The sequence below is a fragment of the Hippichthys cyanospilos genome, chromosome 8 (genome assembly GCF_059441005.1).
Source record: "Hippichthys cyanospilos isolate Australia breed blue-spotted pipefish chromosome 8, RoL_Hcya_1.0, whole genome shotgun sequence".
In the NCBI taxonomy this organism is placed as follows: domain Eukaryota; kingdom Metazoa; phylum Chordata; class Actinopteri; order Syngnathiformes; family Syngnathidae; genus Hippichthys; species Hippichthys cyanospilos.
In genome coordinates this window covers 15,777,062-15,796,849 of record NC_142376.1, presented here as the reverse complement: position 1 = coordinate 15,796,849, position 19,788 = coordinate 15,777,062, and the positions used below count along the sequence as shown (strand labels likewise).

Genomic DNA, 19,788 nt, shown 5'->3' with positions numbered 1-19,788 from the left:
ACGTTTCTATGTTTTGTTTATAATTAGTTTGATAACCAAATAATTTTTTGTCTACAATTAATACCTTTATAACACACTTTTTCACTTGTCACCAAAACAATGGAATCCCATGTGCTCACGGCTCAGGGAATGATCTATTGTGGTACGGCTTGGAAAGATCACATGACCGGACCCAGGTAACTAGTGAGTCATGATTGGTTGTTACCTGAGCCTTAAGCAAATGGGAATTTATTTCCTGTCTAATCAGATTGTAGTAAATAATGAACTGACAGTGTGTTCCGTTCATTAAGGTGGGAAACTTTAGTCTTTCTGTCCAGTGCCTTTAAAGGTCTGGACGTCCAACAAATTAGGGAATAATTGTTACTGGAGGTTTCCATTCCTTTAGCAGCATACATATGATAGTGACCCTTATAGTATGCTGACGTCAGACCGACTGCAATCTGAGCGACGCATTTCCATATACAGATAATGAAGTTAGCACAGTCAAGTTGCATTTAAAACAAAAATTTTGCTCCTTCATCTATTTCGCCCTGCTTGTCTGAAGTAAACTTTCAGTTGCGGCGTTGCAACCAGCCAATGCACTTACCACGTCACGCATTGCACAAACATAAGCACGTGCGTACGCACGTGCATGACACTTTTGCCACAATTTGCCAAATTGCACCTACAATAAAATGGGGGAACGAGTCACAGCAAGTTGTTTGTACTTTTTTTTTTTTTTTTGCATGATTTCCGCAGTGGAAGTGAAAAGCAACAGAATGCGTCAGAGAATTCATTATGTTCTCCAGTACGTGACCCCTGAATGGGCCAGCTGCTGGAGAGTGTAGGAATGCCTGTGATTGATAGCGCACACTCTGACGTAACCCGCCGCCGCTCCCACACCTTCCACTCTGACTCTCGATATGATCAGAATGTAGCGCTGCGGCACAGAGGGTTTATGCTGGATCATGTTGCCTGACAACTCTGGCGAGCTGCTGAGGCGCACTCAGTGCTAATAAGTCAAGTGCACATCTTTGAACGGCAGGGAGATATGGAGCTCTTTTCATTTTGCACGCCAGCACCTCTTCTCTGATTATTACAGTGGAAATAGAGATCACCTGTAACTTTGTCTTTACTAAGTACAGTACCTTTAACCCCTGGGAAATTTTGACCCAAAATGGGCTTTTGGCTGATGTTTTTGATGAGTGATAGCAAAGGAAAAGCATACAAAAAAAAAATCAAAATACGATTAGGCTAAATTATTGCATAGATGATCAAAAGATGCTGACTTTCAATATGCCACACTGCTGTCCCTTCTAAATGCTTGCAAATAAGAGGTTGAGAGGTACACCCCATAGGTGTCAAATTTAGCCCATGGTTTGGCTCATTTACTGCCATTCAAAATGGTCAATTTTGTCAATTTTGGAAATATTGCATGTTTTATCATGCTCAGTCATTCCATATACCTGTAAGTCAAAATCTGTTCTATTCCATGATTCCGAAGAATTCCTAATGCATTCGTTATTTTTCCTTCAGCCTTCAAAATGAGTTAATGATGCAATTTTCGAGTAGCCGGGCCAGAAATAAAACGTTTGATGTTAATCGGTTTATCTTCTGGAGTTGCAAATAATATAAATGCTGCATGTTTTCGATGCTTCCTTCCCAAACACACTTGATTCAATTGATTAGGATAATGTGCTAATCGTTTGGATCAGGTGTTCTGGGGAGAGGAACCTGGAAAACACAAAGGACAAAGTTTAATTAATCAGACAAGGATGGCACTACACTCAACGTCCTTTTTTTTTCATCCAAAAATCCTTTATGCTGATCTGGGGGTACTTGGCTGAAAAAAAATATTTTACAGGGGGTACATGACTGAAAAACAGTTTGAAAACCACTACTCTATGGAACTCCAGTTCTGTACAGTATATGGTAGATTAGATCACAAACTGTTGAGACCAATTGATGCACATGAAGACAAGTACTAAACTCTCTTTCAACTCTAAGGTCTTACATTAGAACAACAGAAGACAATCGGTGTTAGGATCAAGTAATTGATTACAATTTTTAAATGATTTCTACTGTATTCACATTCACACTTTGCTTTCCTGCAACCATTTAGTATAGGAATTATGTAATTTGCTGTTGTTTTTTAAGTAATGTTCGCATCGGCTTTAAAATGGTGTTTTCTGCAAAGTAAATCTTTATCTTTATGAGCACTATGCTATTTTAAGCAATTACTTTTAGAATTACTCCATAAATCAAAATATCAAGCCAAAGAAGGCACTTCTCCTTATTACAGGAAAATTAGTACATGTCATTCTACCTCAGTTGCTTCAAGATAATCAGATATTAATTCCATAAATATTGTCATCATTTTGTCAAATAATGGATTGCCCATTCCTACTCTGGTACATTGCACGTGTCCATTCCAAATATTACTAAGGTCTTGCCTCCTTAGCATTGTATCAACACAAAGGTGGAGGCCAAAAAAAAAAAAAAAAAGATCTTAAATTCATATTTAGAGAGTTATTCAAATGTAAACTTCATTTGTTTAGGCTAAATTGCTAATTGTATTTTGTCCTTATACAATACGGTACAGTGTAGTACAGTACAGTACAATACAATACAATATAACTTTCTCCTCTAATGGCAATTAAGAAGCAGCAGCACCCGAGCAGTGTCACATACAAGAGAATAAAGAGTTTACACAACATATACATACGCTATGCAAATTGCATTATAAAAATACACAATATCAAGACGATCGTATCGGTTTGAAAGATCATATTGGCTATTTTATCCCATAAGGTGTTCTTACATGACAGATTGATCATTTTTACTTTTGTGTCATGTGTCTGATGTCATAGCCCTCCAAAAATCACTAATAAAATAGTAACTCAAGTAACTGGGGCCGACATTCTCAACGTTTCGCTAATCACAACAACCTATTGAAAAAAATGCCACTGCAATGTTCGAACCAGCCATGCATGCTATTTGCTCCTTTTTGACACTGAAACAGCCACAGGAGGACGCCTTGATATCGGCCGCCGTCACAAGTACCCGATAACTTGGAGGCCAACAACTATCTATCTGATACTTAGTATTGGTACTGGACCATCCCTTGAAAAAACATAATCAAGAACACGTAATCAACAGCTAACTTCCGCGAATGTGTTTTTTCAAAACTCGGTGTCAAAACAAAGTATCTCTCAGTTTCACAAAGGATATTGACCAACTTGGTTTAACTTTTATTGTGATTTCCAGCCCTACTAATTTGAATGGTAAGAACCTACAGTACGATTGATGACTATAACATTAGCAGACTGAGTTGTACGGTCAGGGATTTAGCAATTTGATCGTGCCAAACAATACTATACTGTATAAGGGCAGGAACATATGACAGGAGCTCTTCAGTGAAGCTGTAACGCAGACAAATGTTGTTCACGTCACACAGAGAAACATTACCGGTACGTGGAATCTCGTTAGATAAGAGTAAGACCTTGCTATATTGACTATTTTGACTAATGCGCCACACAATCTCATGCCATCCACTGAATGTCTCGTACACTGGATTTACACAACAGGGAGTGCCCAATTCCATACTATTCACTCCACCTGGATTGAAGAACCTCTGTTAGATTAGATGAGCATAATTTTGACATTACTCTCCATTTTTTTCGTCCTTACCGATCATTGTATATCAATAACATAGGGCTTGCATTGATAGGGTATAGCAGAGCGGTCCATTTATGCTCCAGTCCATTCTCAAAATCCAATATTTTTCAGATTTCTATCCACTCACAAAAGTATCATCCTTAAAAGGACATGTCATGCTCACGTGAGCTACGGGTATGTTAAAAAATAAGTGCATCAGAGCACCTCCAATCTATTGCCCCAGAGCAAAGTGTCATTTTATTGTGAAACCAAGTAATCGGAAAACGTTTTCTTGTGGCTGACTTGACACTGCGCGCTTTCTCTCTTCCCCTCTCCGCGTGCGCGTGTGTGCACGCGCGCGTATTTGACTGCGCTGGTTTCCTCCGCTGTCGCCCCTGCTCGCCCAGTCTTGTGCACATCTACGGCGGAGCTAGACGCCGAGGAGGCGGACGGACTGGAGCTTCACCTCGGCCAGCGGTGCTGGGTGGAGGTGCGGTGGCAGCGGTGGTGCGGGGGCAGCACGCGACCCTCCGCGCCCTTCACAATATTGAGGACCCGTCTTGTCCTGGAGTAGTTTTTTTTTTTTTTTAGTTAGTTAGTTAATTATTATTAACATTATTAAATATTTTTTGTAGTTGTTGGGTTTAGCGCACTTTTGTCCCCGGCTCCTCTCACAGTTTGCGCTCACTGTCCGACATGGAAGATGGTCCGTCTTCGACAAGCTGTTTCAGAAGATTAACGGACTGTTTCCTGGGTGCAAGTAGGTACACTTTTCATTTCAGGATATAGCACATTTTGAAGATGATGCCCAAGACTTGGAGCGTAGCGCGCAGCAACAGTTACGTGCGAAGGCATCGACATTTTGACGTCTTGTCTCCTCATGTGAGCTCACTTAAGTTTATGAATGACACATTGATGGCTTGTCCACGGGTGGGGACCTGGAAGCAGTCTGATTCGCTGTTTGGAAAGCGTGTGCGGTCCATTTTAATAAAACATGCGGCGAGTTAGTTGCGAGTCGCACGGAGGTCTGTCAAGCAAGGCTGTGACACAACCAACCAAGAAATGCCCAATCAATTTCTAGATAGGCATTAATAACCACATTTCCCGTAAATGTAGTAAGGCATGGAGAATTCAAAGCCGGTACACGCCTCCCCACCCGCTTTACGCTCAAAACATACTGTCAATAATTTCTACTCTGACATCTATAGAAGTATATTAGCAAAATAAATAAACAAATAGTAGTTGGATTAAGGAGTAGTGTAAATATTTTACTTTTACATTATTTTTGTGTTATACACGTTACTGAAGATTTAATTAAAAAGAAAAACCGTAACAAGCAAAACAAATAATAGTGCAAGAAAAACCATAAGTGTTAGCAAAAATAAAATCACTAAAGAACATACTATAAAATGTGCAAAAACAGTATTGAATAAAAAATGGTGAAATGTCAAGCCATGCCTAATAAGTGATACCAAATGATGTTAACTGAAAAGTGGTACCCAACTAACAAAGGCTTGTGTAAAAATACATACAATACAATACAATTCTTTTTACTTGATTGATCTCAGAACCTGAAGCAAGTGTTTAGATTTGACCTGTAACCATCAATCTCTAATCACCAAATGCAGTAACTATATGTGTATATTATTATCCAGAATGTGACACGAAAAGTGTCCTTTCAAAATAATATTTTGAAAGTCACCACTTTCGCCCTGTACTGTACCTCTATCTCAGAATGAAGCCCAATGTGTTATCTCCTATGTGCCACTGCAGTACAGTCAACCACAAGGATAACATTGTGTTTGTGATAGTATTTGCGATTATGTTGCACGCGTTCTATCACGGCAGTTGAGATATTCCTTCAGTGAGTCCGGTGACCTTTAGGGAATGTGCGTTTCTTGAAATGTGAGTGATGACAAAGCACTCATAGTCAATCATGCTTTTTGGGTATTTAGTACAAATATAGAATTTATTATTATTAAATATAACAATAATAATAATAATAATGATAAAAAGAATAATTATTATTATAGGTAGTAGTAGTACTAGAAGTAGACGTAGTATTTGCATGAACTGAGTTTCACTGAGTATACACAGAGGGAACATGGCTTATTTGATTTTTATTTTTTCACATTGTTGGGTGTCTGATTGTTGTACTATAGCCAGTGTTACAGCGCTTACATAAATATATACATTTTTGTTTCTAAAAAAGCAAGAGATGGAATAATATGCCTTCTATAAAGCGTTGGACGAGTGACTTTCAATACTGAATGTGTATTAGTAGTTAAATGCTGTCATTTAAAAGTAATGCGTTGCATTATACAATTATTATTTTGAAATTATAGTTATAATGTCCATGCATTACCTTTGCATAAACAACCACTAAACCTCAAAGTAGCCTACAGTTTGACTTAAAAGAACAATGGCCTTTAAGACAACAGTAGAAGAAAATATACCTTCTAAACTGGAACATAAAGCTCAACTAATAACTTGGAAGGGAGCGCCATGAAAATTGCCAGGAAGAAGTAGATAATGTAGGATTACTGGGAAAATGCCTAAGCGTACTGGGGAGCTCATCCAGTTGGAGCAGAATCCCAACATGAGGTTGAAACACAATAAGGAACAATTGGGTAGGTGGTGTAGCTGTAGATCCTAAACTGAAAGTTGATTGGTGCTTCGTGCTCAATCCTCCCTGTGCCACCTAGAGGAAACAAAGCAAAAGCAGATATTTTGTTTCAATCACTGTCACCTCCTCCTCGGTCAGTAAGGGCGCTTGTTGGATTGTCTACATTTGGTTGATGTCAATTCATGGGGTCAAACAGCTCGGCAATCGTGGGCTTAGCCAAAAATATGAAGATTTTTGGGAGAAATTCAGCAAACCTTCAGCCACTGCAAATTTTGGGCAGAAAATGGCAAAAATTGCATTTTCTGTTTTCGGCTAAAAGACAATTAAACCTGAAACAATACATCCAAATACGGATGTTGTGATTTTACAAAAACCAGCAAGCATCTGTTTGAATTTCTCCTGAGCACACAAGGAGGTGAGTCGCATCACTTTATAGGCAACAATTGAAAAGCATCTTAGAGGGACAAGAAAAGTGCTCTTCCGACTTGCCAGGCTTTTTGTCCTGGGACTACAAAAAAAGGACATACCAAGGAAGACTAACAACATCAAGTGTTGCACAGGTCGAATTAAAGAAACACACACACATTAAATAATACATGGACGATAATGCAATGGCCATAGAAGGCTTTCATTTTGAATTTAGCCTTTGTTGCTCTGGCAGCAGATTGGCTAGCTTGAGTCCTCGGGACTCCATTATTATTGCTGTCACATCCCTGAGGTAACGACATCAACACACTACCATTAAAAAAAAAAAAAGAAATCGGACTCACTCGCAGATTAAAGATGCTAAGAAACTGCTACTGAATTATCTTGTCGTTGTATGATATGTCACAAGTCTCCAACATTAGCGCTGGCCGCTAACTCTGTATGCAGTACAAGTGGTACATTCAGACGCAGTCAGACTTTAAAGCAAGCAAAGTCTGTCAAAGCATTAATAACTGCAAAATGGTTCATTTAGTCACTATTGTGTTTACAATACTTAATTAATTAATTGACCAAGCGTTTTTCATTGTCGGTTTTCGGTTTGGTCAAACATTTTCATTTCAGTTTTGGTTTCAATACTGAATGCCTTTAATATTTAAGATTGTCAGTCTTCATTGTTTAAGATTGTTACCGCGACAAGTCCACGCGTAGCACACCTCAGAATACGACAATCTTATTTGACATGGAAGAGTCGGGGTTTTAGGTCTTTGGGCTGGAGGGGGCAAAATAAAGGGTTGGAAAAACAGCCTGTCTTTGTTGAGGCTAAAAATTTAACCGCCGACAGTCACTCAGACCACGCAGGTTAAGACCATGCAGACCATGCATTGTTTACTTCAAATGTCACAGAGAGACCAGTAATTTGATTGGAATCACAATATTTTATAAACTGAGGACCAATTAGCTCCAAAATGTTGACATATTTTGTCCACCACTAGGTTAGTATACATAGAAAGAATTCCCAAGTCTCAATAGTAATGTGTTTACACTGCTCCTATTATGTTATAGACGTAAGTGTGGGAAGCAATACAAAATCACGGTTAGTTTGCATAAATTTGGTCTTCAGCCACCATTTCCTTTGTAGACATATCATTCAAAAAGTAATTGAGTTTTAAATAAAAGTTCACGAAGGAAAAGTAAAGCCATAGGCCATGATGTTGCTTATTCCCTATTCCTTTTTGATTTAAGAAATCTCTGGCCTCAGGCCAAAATCTCTCAAGTCACAATGCTGTAAATTTATTTATTTATTTAAAAAAAATGTGTAGTACTGTATATGCCACTCCAGTATGGGTGATATATGCCGCATCCCTATTGTGTGATAGATTGGTCAAGGTCCTGCCAGCGAGTGGCATCGCACCATTGTTTGGTGTCATCTTGCAGCATATTTTGTCAGTACAGTACAGCTGTTTTGTATGTGTGTATGTTTGTTTTTTGTTTTGAATCTTTTTTGTGGTCGGTATTTTTTATTATTTTTTGCAAAGGTTTTCTTTCATTGTGTTTGCATTTTTTTGCACTTGTCTTTTTTTGCCGTTTTGTCCAGATGACAATGATATGCTGGAAATGAATATATTTTCTTCTTAGTTTCCTGCTTGTCTACTACTGGCTGTATATAATCGTTATGGGATTTTTAATAGAACAAATCATGACATGAGTCTTGTACAGTATAGTTAGTTACTATACTGTAAGCTATGGCATGTGGCCCTTCATTTTGGCAGGCCAAACAGGTGGTTTGTTTTGCAGCATATGTTTATCTTTGTTTGTCCCTTCTAAACTGAAACGTGTTGTAAAATTACCCAACTAATGCAGACTTGGGTATGTTGACGTATGTTGTTGCTCATCTCGTTGTGACCCAAGTATGCCTAACATCCAAGAGTTGTTCCAGCTGTTTGTAGTGTCTTCTATGGCCACTTTGTTAGACAGCCATGTTCATTTAAGGTCAACCATAATGTGATCGCGCAGTGATTTGTTTAGTTTTTTTTTGTTTGTTTTTTTTCCGCGCAACTGTTTTTTCCATAAATTGCTAAACTGGATGAAGAATGTTGAACATTGTCAGGCAGGAAATGTTCACTGCATTTTTTTCAACATATTTTTCAGTTTTTTAGCGACAATGTAAGTGCATAGGCTGATTCAAAGAGAATATGCAAAAAGCCTCATGTGATACTATAACAAAAATGAAACACAATAGAGAACTCAAATTGAATTTGTTGTACATAACAAGTTTTTTATGTTTAAAAAGGGCTCAATATGGCCGCTGCCGGCATCATGGACAACGTCAAGCCGATATGAAAAATCCTCCCAAACGCTTCTCAGGATGTCACGATTTACATTTGACAGCAGTGACTTGGATGTTGTTTACATAAAGCACCGTTGGGGGCGCCCTGGAGCAAGACCTTTTCAGTTGCTTTAAAAACATCAAGTTGAAGAAGCCAAAGAAAATAAGACTGAAATGCAGTTTGAAAGATTGTATGTAAAATCTGCGGAGTGCTGGATCAGAGCCAGGGCACAGTGCATGATATTAGTGACAAAACAGATGACATTCTTCTCAAGGCATCCTCTATCCGTTGACCCCTTTTGTCAGCTGGTCAAAGACTTGGTATCTGAGGGGATGGGAAAAGGCCACAGACAGATAGATTCCCTTCCAACTTGTCCTCATGTTGGAGCTCATTGAAAAATGTGATACAGGAGAAGACAGAGGATCTGGGTTCTGTGGTTCTCATTAGCAGCTTCCCATCAGTTCAACATCAGTCCAGATGTGCAATGACGAACGCGACCCCATCGACGGGGCTCTGGGAAGCAGTGGAGTTAGCGGGAGGGGGGTTTTGGCGTCACGGCATTTACGTACATCAAACCAGTGGTTTGGATAAGATGCTGACTCAGAACCTTAATGATTGGTGCCATCCTTGGAATTCTCATCAAACGAAACAAGTTGATGTGGAATTATTATGGTTTGGGTTCACATTCATGCAGCTGGCGCAGGCTACATTTGAGCTCAATGCCACTTTTGTAATTGCCTGCGGTTGACAAGCGATCAGTCCAGGATGGAGTCTGTTGCCATTTGGGTTTGATTCAACTTTTTCGATAACCCTGAACAGGATGAGCGGGAGAGAACGTGGATGGATTGCGCCGCAGTCACAAGAGGTGAAAGGTCATGGTCCACTTGATGTGTGTCTGTTGTGTGTCACCGTTTGCCCGTGAGCATATACCAAGATCTTATCTACATCTCATCTTGCCATTTATAGCCCCCGCCCTTTATGTGTAATGACCTGGGCTAAAGAAGTGGAAATAATGCAAATTACATTTCCATGGAGATCCTCTCTCTCTCTCTCTCTCTCTCTCTCTAATAATGTAGTATATATGGGCATCCCAATGACTGTGAGACATGTTTAAAATTAATCATAATAATAATTAATCATAATTGAAACTATTTATCATGTATCACCTAAGGAAACTGTTTGATATGTGTTTTTTCTGTCTTATATTTACGTTCAGGCAACATTCTTTGATTGCTTCACAACTGCTAGTTATTTTCTTTAACTGCATATTTACATTTAAATTTATACAATAAAAAAAGCAATTATATTATTTAATGAAACCCTGACTTGGCCACCCTCGCTGAGGTGTTGTGACACCCTGGCCACCCATTTAGTCATCATCGGTCCGTCATTTTCTTCAAGCCAGACGAAATTCTATCCATTGGTCCATCAGTCCGTCGATATATTCTTACCCAACCTTCCACCACCACTGGAGGGTGACTTTTGATATCTTTTTTCTGGTTCGCCATTCGTCAGGCGCTGGTCTACGGCTGTCTGCGCTCATGCAAATTTTTTTTCATTTACACTTAAAAGTAAAACCATTTCTCTAGTTCTACAGTTACAATGCAATTCAAACACAACACAGTTATATAAGTGTAACACGAAAACAAAGCCAGCTAACGGGTTTAAGCCTAGGCTGTAGTACACCATCATGTTTAATACAGGGGACATGAGTGCAATCATGTCCACTGGATGGCAATACCATGCTCTACATTACTCTGAAATGGTACATGCCGTTTTCATTTATAACTGCCTGCCCTACAACTACAGGAGACGGTTTCATTGACGTTTGTCTAAAATTCATCAGTCGCATACACTACAAGTGAAACAAAGTATTGCTGAGGTTGAATTTACTAAAAAAAAAAAGTCTTTAATTAGGGAATTAAAGATTTTTTTTGCAATTATCTTGCAGGACTAAGACGGGGAGCAACTAAAAATAAATCTCTTGTAAAGTCAGCTGTGTTATAGCTGTGAATGACAAGTTGTGAATTGAACTGATTCGGGTTATTCACTCAACTGAACATATGTCTCCACTGCTTGGTGGTACTGTAAATTGACTATTGTTAGTTGTTCAGTTGGAACTATAAAGATTTGGCAATAGAGCAGATAAACACCCAAGTTAGTAGAATTAAATTTCAGTGAGTAAAAAGGGGCGTGGCGGGGTGATGGTTCCATGATGGACATCTGACGTAATGTCTATTCTAACGATTACAACGATGAAAGAAAATTGCAACTTTTATGTTTAATTTACCGTTTTTTTACCATTCCTGTCATTCGTAGGTCACTCATCAAAACGGGCGTGCGTCGGCAACGGACTGATGGACAGTCCATAAATGTAGACCAAGTGTCCACTTCTGTAACATACCAACTTTACAAGTTGTCCTCAAATCAAAATTATGTTAATGTGTGATGATCACAAATAAAATTTATTTGCCTCCACAGCCATAACGGCCCCCTAAGAGAAACTAGAAGTACAATTTGGCTCGGGATTAAAATGTGTTTGACACCCATGATCTAATTAATCTGACACATTTGAGCTGACTTGTATTGATTTAGCAGTGTAGGTCAGGACACAAACTGCAGAGGAGTAGAAGAAGCATGTGTGTGCACTCACCTGCACACACACTCTTCCTGGCTTGATGAATAAATGAGGTGAAAAGTGTGAGAGTGGAATCAAAGCCTATTCACCGTAGCTCTTGGTGCCCACTGAATGTCGGTGTTGGCCGCTGTGCTGCGCCCCTCTCACACGGTAGATAAGATAAGAAGCACATGCTTCAAACCTCCTGGCAAGGGAGTCCCAGGCGGAGCTGCTGACGCACGCACCCTGCTTCCAGCCCGCCACTCCCCACCCCTCACACATCCTCTCCCTTCCTGCCTCAGACTCTTGTCATGAAAAGTGAAAAGTAGTACCCTGGCAGCTTGCCCTTGACTCTGTGCCAGGCAGTGTAAGCTTCAAGAGAAGTGCTCCTTTACCCTTTTCACTCATTTTTTTTCTCGAGCGTGTAGCAGAGGAGAAATATGTTGCCCACTAAAGATCAGCTAGACTTATGACATGACCACTTGACATCATCTGACCAGAGCACTAAAGGCACAAGCTCACTTAACATGCTCCTGCATGCATGGCTCACTGAGGTCATGACCACATTAAAAAAAAAAAAAAATCTTCTTAAGTCTCTAAGGGCATTTGATGACTATGGCCAATCAATGAAAATCAAGTTGTTTTGTCATCTAGTCAAACAGAGTTCTGCAAAAACTACAAACCGATTTCCGTGATTCTTTGAAAAAAGAATGAACTACACATTCAGACATGATCATACATCATTCTCGCTATACTAAACTCATGCTTAACTAGCACAGACAAATAAAAACAGCTCTCCTTATTTTTAATGCCACAACTCATTTGTTAATCTTGCTAGCAAGTGATTCTTTTGCATTATGATGGCATCTTCATCGAAGGACTTTTTGCCAAAATCATCCATGGTTAACTCATTCAATGCCAGGGACACATTTTCACATATTTTTAAGAGTCCGAACAAGAAATCCCAGATACATAAAGTAACAATATGTAAGATTTAGACCATTTTTCATTCAAATGAATAAATTAAATTATTATACAATCCAAAAAATTGCAAATAAATGTGTTCTTAACGACTAACAGTATGTTTTAAATAAATCGTAGGTCTAAAATACTTCCCTGGCATTGAATGAGTTAAGATCAAAACATAACTTTCTGAGGATTCTTTGGTCAGTCTGTCGCACATTCAAATACACATCAACCTTTTGACATGAATAAATATGCTGAAAAGCAGAGAGGCACAATGTGCTTAAAAACCACTGAGATTTGTGATGCTATGTTGACTTAATCTCCTGTGTTTACTTTTTGGTATGATGCTTTTAAACAAAGTCAAGTGACACGTTTAACTCTTTCAGTGCCAAGCGGTTTTTGGAAAAGGAAACCACTAAAGTGCCAGTATATTTAGCATTTTCACACATCTTTCAAGGCTGACAGAATATTGCGTGCTATGTCTATGTAAATGTGGGTGGTATCATATGAAAGATTGATTTCCATTCCTTTCTTAGAATTGCAAGTATGTAATATCTGTGTTGTATGTATGGCAACACTGCCATCCAATGGTCACAGTTATCAGTACAGTACTACAATAATAGTTAAGCACTAGTCAAGGGTGTCAGCTACCCTCCATAAAAAAACAAACAAACAAACAAAAAACGTATTAGATGATAATTTCATCATTGATCATTTTTATTACATTTTAAAAAAACGAGACTTCTCGTCCATGGCACTAAAAGAGTTAACCAAGAAAATCAAGGAAAGGACCAAGAAAACCAAGGGAAAGTGTCAAATACTGCAGCAGTCAGACTGAAGTGCACAACAACAGGGTTTACATCAGCATTTGTATTTATCATGATCATTTCTCACCATGTCCAGAAATGTTAGAGATATAAATGAGTCACCAGTATACGTTTGAACTACATATGTGCTATTTGCTTGTCATGCCTTCTATCCTAAATAGCAGCTGGCTCTTGTCGTCAGGAACAGGCGGAAAAAATATGGAATTCGAATTACCAGGGTTTATAGAACTACCTGTTGCTTTGACTGAAACCGCCGCATAACGGGGCACATTTTACCAACACATATTGTTCACATCACTGGCATTGCAAGAGCAGACTGGACTGAACTGGTAACTGGGAGTCAGCAACACGAACGTTTGTTTAGACGGCTGAGCAGGAACTGTTGAGTCGATACTGGGATTATTAGATCATTTGCCTTGTGAGTAACTTGATGTTTAGTCTCGCTTACATAGACAAACGATTTCTGCATGCATAGCAATCCTTTATGACAAACACCACATTTTTTGCTATTGTTTTTTTTCTACAATTTTTGTAGCTAGCCAGCAAAAATCCAGCCTTATGTGGTTGTAGTGGGTGGTTACCGACGTACGGGAAAAACTGGAGGATAAACTGATAAGATTGCTCTCTGAATTTTTCCACACTGATTTATTTGAAAGCTGCCAATATTTACATGCTTATTTTTTTCATCATCCTCACATGCACACCACATTCAGCGTAGCAGCTGTCTTTATGCCTTTAAAACATGGTCATTTTCTGAGTTGTCTATCAACTTGAAGCTTTGCCAGCTTGGTTTCTGATTGAGATTTCAAACCTTTGTTCTAAAGCACCCTTGCAACAGCAATAAAACATAGAAAGTCAAATACGTTGCTCAAGAGTAGAGAACATTCCCATGCAATCCCAATCATTGTTCGACACAAAAGCTGTGGCTAGACAAATAAGGCCTTGCTTCATAGAACTTTTTTAAGCAATTCTCCAAAGGAGCCTCATATAAAAGAAATGTGGCGTCAAATGGACTCTAGGGCTTTTTCTTCTTGTGTGAAAGTGTAACAGGTCAGATGTCATCCAGCAGTTCGCCGTTTTCCAGTCCTGATTGAGAAAACGGGGGAATAAAAGTAGGAGCTATATTTAATAAACTGCTGACCTAATCGCGGCCTGTTTCAATGCTTTAAAATCACGAATGAATGGAAAGCCTGTAATGTACATAATGAAAATACGTATCCGATATAAGTCAACCCTTACCTAGTTGAATGAATAAATAAATTTGACTGGGGTTTTATCCAATAAGAATACAATTTTTTTGCTAACCTTAGAACACAATCTTAACTCACTACACCAGGGGTACCCTCAGTTTTTCAGCACGCGGGCTACATCGAAAATAACCAAATTATCTACCCAACTTTATGTATTTATTTGTTTTTTATTTCTTTATCCGTCCATTATCCGGACCGCCTATCCTTATGAGGATCACGGGCATGCTGGAGCCTATCCCAGCTGTTTTCGAGCAGTAGGCGGCGTACACCCTGACCTGTTTCCCACCCAATCACAGGACACACTGAGATGAACAATCAATTACAGTCACAATCCCACCTAAGGTATTTTACACTACAGAACGAATCCATGCAGATCAGGGCGTGCTCAGTGTAGCGATCACAATTAATAAATCATTAAGCTAACTGCTGATGCATACATACAGGTTATTTAGAGCAGTGGTCCCCGACCTTTTGATCACCGCGGCCCGGTCAACGCCTTAAATTTAGACTGCGGACCGGGGGTGCTGGCTGCTATAAAAACCACATCACAAATGTATGGACGGGGCTTTCTGTCGCTGTTGTACTTTTTTGTCCACTTTTATTATCGCGCGAGGAGAGGGGAGGGGATTGGAGCGAGCTTGTTGTGCACTTTATGGCCGGCCGGAAAGAAGAGCAGAGAACTGAGAACTTTCACTTTTCTGGGATGTGACAGAGCCAATATTTTCACCGACAGCACCTTTATTCTTTGCGGCAATACTCGCCTGCCAAAAAATAAAATGTCGCAATCAAGTGGCCGAGACCGTGCTAAATATTGTGCTGACAATGCTGCGCTATCGTTAGCTTAGCACAGTAACTACGGTTCAACAGCTGTTAAGTGAAGCAAACGCTGCACATACCAGTTTCTCGCTTCCGCCTTTCGACAAGCCAGGTGTGGGGTCTTGCTTGCCTCTGTTTCGTATTGAAAGCTCAGCTGTCCGTGTTGGATCGCTCTCGGTGACTGCAAAGCGGCCGCCATGATTCATTCCTGCCCCCTGCGTGAGCCGTTGAATGGTCCCGAAGTTGATTGGCTGTGGCGACTCGAAACGCGGAATAAGTAAATAAAAAATCACTTCACGCAAAAGGCAAAATTTCGCTTCTCGTGACCGCACGCGGCCATTTGCGTCGCTCCATCCCTCCATCCATCGCGTCGCCCGACGTGCCTTCGCGCCCAGTCACGCGACCTCCATTAAACTAAATCATCTCCAAAACATTATTTCGGGTGCAGCCCACGCGGCCACGTACCAGTTGATCCACGGACCGGTACTGGTCCGCAGACCGGGGGTTGGGGACCACTGATATAGAGCATGGTATTAAAATGCTATTAAGAGTAAGATTTTTTTTTTCTTTATTCTCTATATCTGTGTATTTACAATGTGCAATTTGTGCCGCTGCTGTGGTGTATGATTGTCTGGTGACCTTAGTACGTACAGCATGTGTGTCTCTGCCAGTGTCTTGCATTGTTTTGGACTTGTGTTGTAGTCACGAGGTGATGTTATGGAAACACTGTCCATTGAAGAAGTAAGCTAATTTTGCTAGCACTGATCAACGTGCATTCATTCTGGTGGCGTTCTGAGCTCCAAACTCCCAATTTTGTTGAGTGACTGCTAGACTTCACATGCTTAATTTTGAAATGATCAGTGAAGTGATCTAGACAGACTATGACTCGTTTGGCCTTCCCTTTCCCTGTGTCAGGGTGTGGTGTGTTGTCATCCAGATAAGTATTATGTAACAATACCTCACTGCATGAACTCAGGCTTCAGCTTTTACACAGGAAGCACAAGTCTGAGTCAGGCACCACATCTCTGCCAAATGGGCTCCACTCACCCGTGAACATGCAGCGCAACAAGCTGCTGACCGCCAATACATGACTCGAATAAAGATACATCTATCCAGTCAATTTACATAACTCAAGTCTTGATTTTAGTGGATGTTACAGTCATTCTAGTGGCACTATTTGTTATTAATTAAAGCCACATACCTGCTGCGCCATTATTCCTTAAACGTTAGTGCTACTTTCCTGGGCCTGACAAATATTGCAGTCGGGTTCAATTTTGAAAAGCCAAGTGGCAGTCAAGTAAGTTCCTTAACTTAATGGCTTTAATACTATATCCATGTGAAGCATTCAATTCAGGGATGGTTAAATATGTTGACAATTATTGCCTGCAAGCCTGTGTATGTTTCACTCAAGATAATTAATAATCTGTTCTCCAACTATGACTTGATTGTCCTTCATGGCCAACGTGTCATTTCAAAATATTTCACAGAGCAATGGGTTTGAAGCATAACAAAGTAGTAATAAAGCAAAGATTTCAACAAAGTGTAAACGACCAACTTGAACTGGATATTATAAACATTTTGCATAAAACATAGTAATAAAGCCTAGTTAAACCACGCAGACTATTTATTTGTTTTATTACATTGTCAGTTGTGTGTGTCACAGTGTCAAGCTTTGCACATACGGAATGCATTGCAGAGTCCGTGGTCACGTTCGTATTAAAAGTCAAATTAGTTTTTGTAACAGGAATGAGTATGAACAGATAGAGTTAATGTGAACATATCTTTCTATTCTGTTGATCAGACCACAAAATCTAACTGCCAGAATGAAAACAGCATACAAATGAAATCCTGGAGGGACTAATATGCTGTTTCCAAAGGCATTGACATTCATTCGCCAGTACTGTATATCCAACTGGCCTCGCATCCACGGACCATATGTAACCACACCAATCCATGACCTCCACATCCAGCTTCTTAATTTTCAAGATCATCTTCGCACAGTCATCCGGGCAATATGGCAATTTCCTGACAGTAATTTTGTGGATTTTGTTGCCCATGATGGGGAAGGGATTATGAGATACCGTGGCGAGATGCTGAGGCCCATTCATCCTTGATGGTAGCCTCATGTTCTAACATAAAAATCTACGGCCCCATGCTGCAAGGATGTGTACACAATTGCTGGAAGCTGAAAACAAGCCAGTTCTTGCATGGCCAGCATACTTATCAAACATGTGACCCATTCAGCATGTTTAGGATGCTCTGCTCGGCATATACAATAACGTGCAGTTCCTGCCAAAATCCAGCAACTTCAGACACCCATTGAAGTGGAGCAGGGAAACATTTCCCAAGCTACAATTTACAACCTGATCAACTCAATGCAAAGAAGATGACTTGCTGGGATACATTCAAGTCTAATGAATATTTGGTTTTGTATTTCTCTAGGATAGCCGTATAGTGAATTAAATTTATCCACTGTACTGTATAAACATGCATGGTAGGTAAATTGGATGCTTCAAACTCTCCCTTACGTGTGCATGTGAAGGGATGTTTGTCCTATGTGTGCCCTGTGATTGGCTGGCGTCCAGTTCCGGGTGTCCCCTGCCTTCTGCCGGAGAAAGCTGAGATAGGCTCCAGCATGCCCGCTAGTGAGGATAAACGGCTAAGAAAATGGATGACTGAATGGATGGATAGATGTTGAAATACAAAACTTTTAAGGTGAGCATCAAATTGTCAACACTGTGTTTTGGTCATGAATATATACTGTATAACATATATAAAATATATAACAGTAGTCTCAATAATTTTCATTATTTACAAGATTATGCCAACAAGCATTCAAGGCCACATTTAATGTTTTGCTCACGAGGAAACAAATGAAGTGCATCAATTTGCCTTGGTTTGCCACCACGCTGCTTGACCTGCATGCTTCCCCCACAAATATACCATCACATGAAGTAAACACTCTTTCGAGGACCAGCTCCACGGCTGAACGTTCTCCAACAGAAACATCCCGTTCTCATCCTGTTAGTGTTTTCTAAAATTAATAGAACCTAGCTTTTTTAAGGATATGCCGTCGCACTTCGCTCATAAATGACCACATTACTTATAGATATATGTGTGTGTGTGTGTGTGTGTGTGTATACATGTTTAAGTGCTTATGACATTAACTTTCCCGTGTTCCAAAAAGCAAAAAAGTTTCAGCAATGCTGGGCTCCCGTTTCTGTCTACAGCAGCTGTCTTTGGCCCTCCCCCACCCCCTTAAGTTGCTTTGATTTATGAAGCCATATTCCGCCGATTTGCGTCAGAGCTGGCCAGGAGTTTCATGAGGCCTTGCACTTCTGAAGCGCTGTGTCTCGTGTCTGGACAGTGTCAGACTGCAGAGCAGCATCCTGCACCCTCCAAAACCCCCTTTACTTCCACCTTCCATTTCCTTATTTGCCTGCAAATGTTAGATCTGTGTGACCTTGACATGCCTGCATGTTTACTTCAGTGTTTCAACTAATAATTTAATTCATATTAAAAGACAGCCACTGATGTAGTGGTACAGTCACCTGACTTTGGTCCAAGCAGCTTGAGGTCAATTCTCAGTGATTGTGTTAAGGTGCATGTGAATGATTTGATTCGAGCAGAATTTAAGTTATGCTATAAACAGTATATCCTTCAATATATATGTAATTATTTTTGCCATTTCAGGGGGCATAAGAACTTGAATTCAAATCCAAGTCGGATTCAACTGTAAAATTTTAACAATATTTGCTAAAACAGGAAAAGTACATAAAACCAGCTTCTAACCATCCAAAATGTGAAAATACTGTACAGTAGAGTGTACTGCCCTTTGCTTATAATTATGAAATTGAGAGAACCTGCCACTGTCAAAATGGAATCATATTTAACAGACAAATGTCACCACATTATTGCTACTGAATATGAAGTAGGCTATGTCACTTGCTGCTTTTCTTTGGTCAACCCCTTTTTGGTTCATGGACAGAAGAAAAAATAAATCTAGGAACTTTTCCCATGAAACTCCATAATTCATTCTTATTGTTGTTTGCTTTTTTTGTTCTGTGGACAAAATAGACAGGTTTCATTGTTAGATTTGTAGAGGGTTTGGTATGGGGCCAATTTTAAACAGTGGTCATGTTACCAAACATGGTTTCTTCCCGCTCTAACCAGTATTCGCCTAATGCTTTTGAATCGTATTTTATTGCATGTGGACTGGCAAAACATTCTGTGTATCACATTCTGTGACTCTTACTATTTCCAGTCATCACTTTTCAGGAGATCCCAAAAAATGCAG

At 39.8% G+C, this 19,788-nt stretch overlaps 1 protein-coding gene across 7 annotated transcripts in view; it reads left to right on the top strand.

The window, feature by feature from the left end:
• pde10a (phosphodiesterase 10A) overlaps positions 1–19,788 on the top strand; it is a 69,361-nt gene that overhangs the window by 14,207 nt on the left and 35,366 nt on the right. For 2 of the 7 annotated variants that reach the window (XM_088421842.1, XM_088421841.1), the window contains exon 1: positions 4,027–4,396. The exons of the other annotated variants lie outside the window; for them this stretch is intronic. In XM_088421842.1, the coding sequence (XP_088277968.1) occupies positions 4,333–4,396 (64 nt within the window). In that variant the 5' untranslated portion in view covers positions 4,027–4,332. Of the gene's footprint in view, positions 1–4,026; positions 4,397–19,788 lie in introns of those variants that run through there. 7 annotated transcript variants of the gene reach the window in all.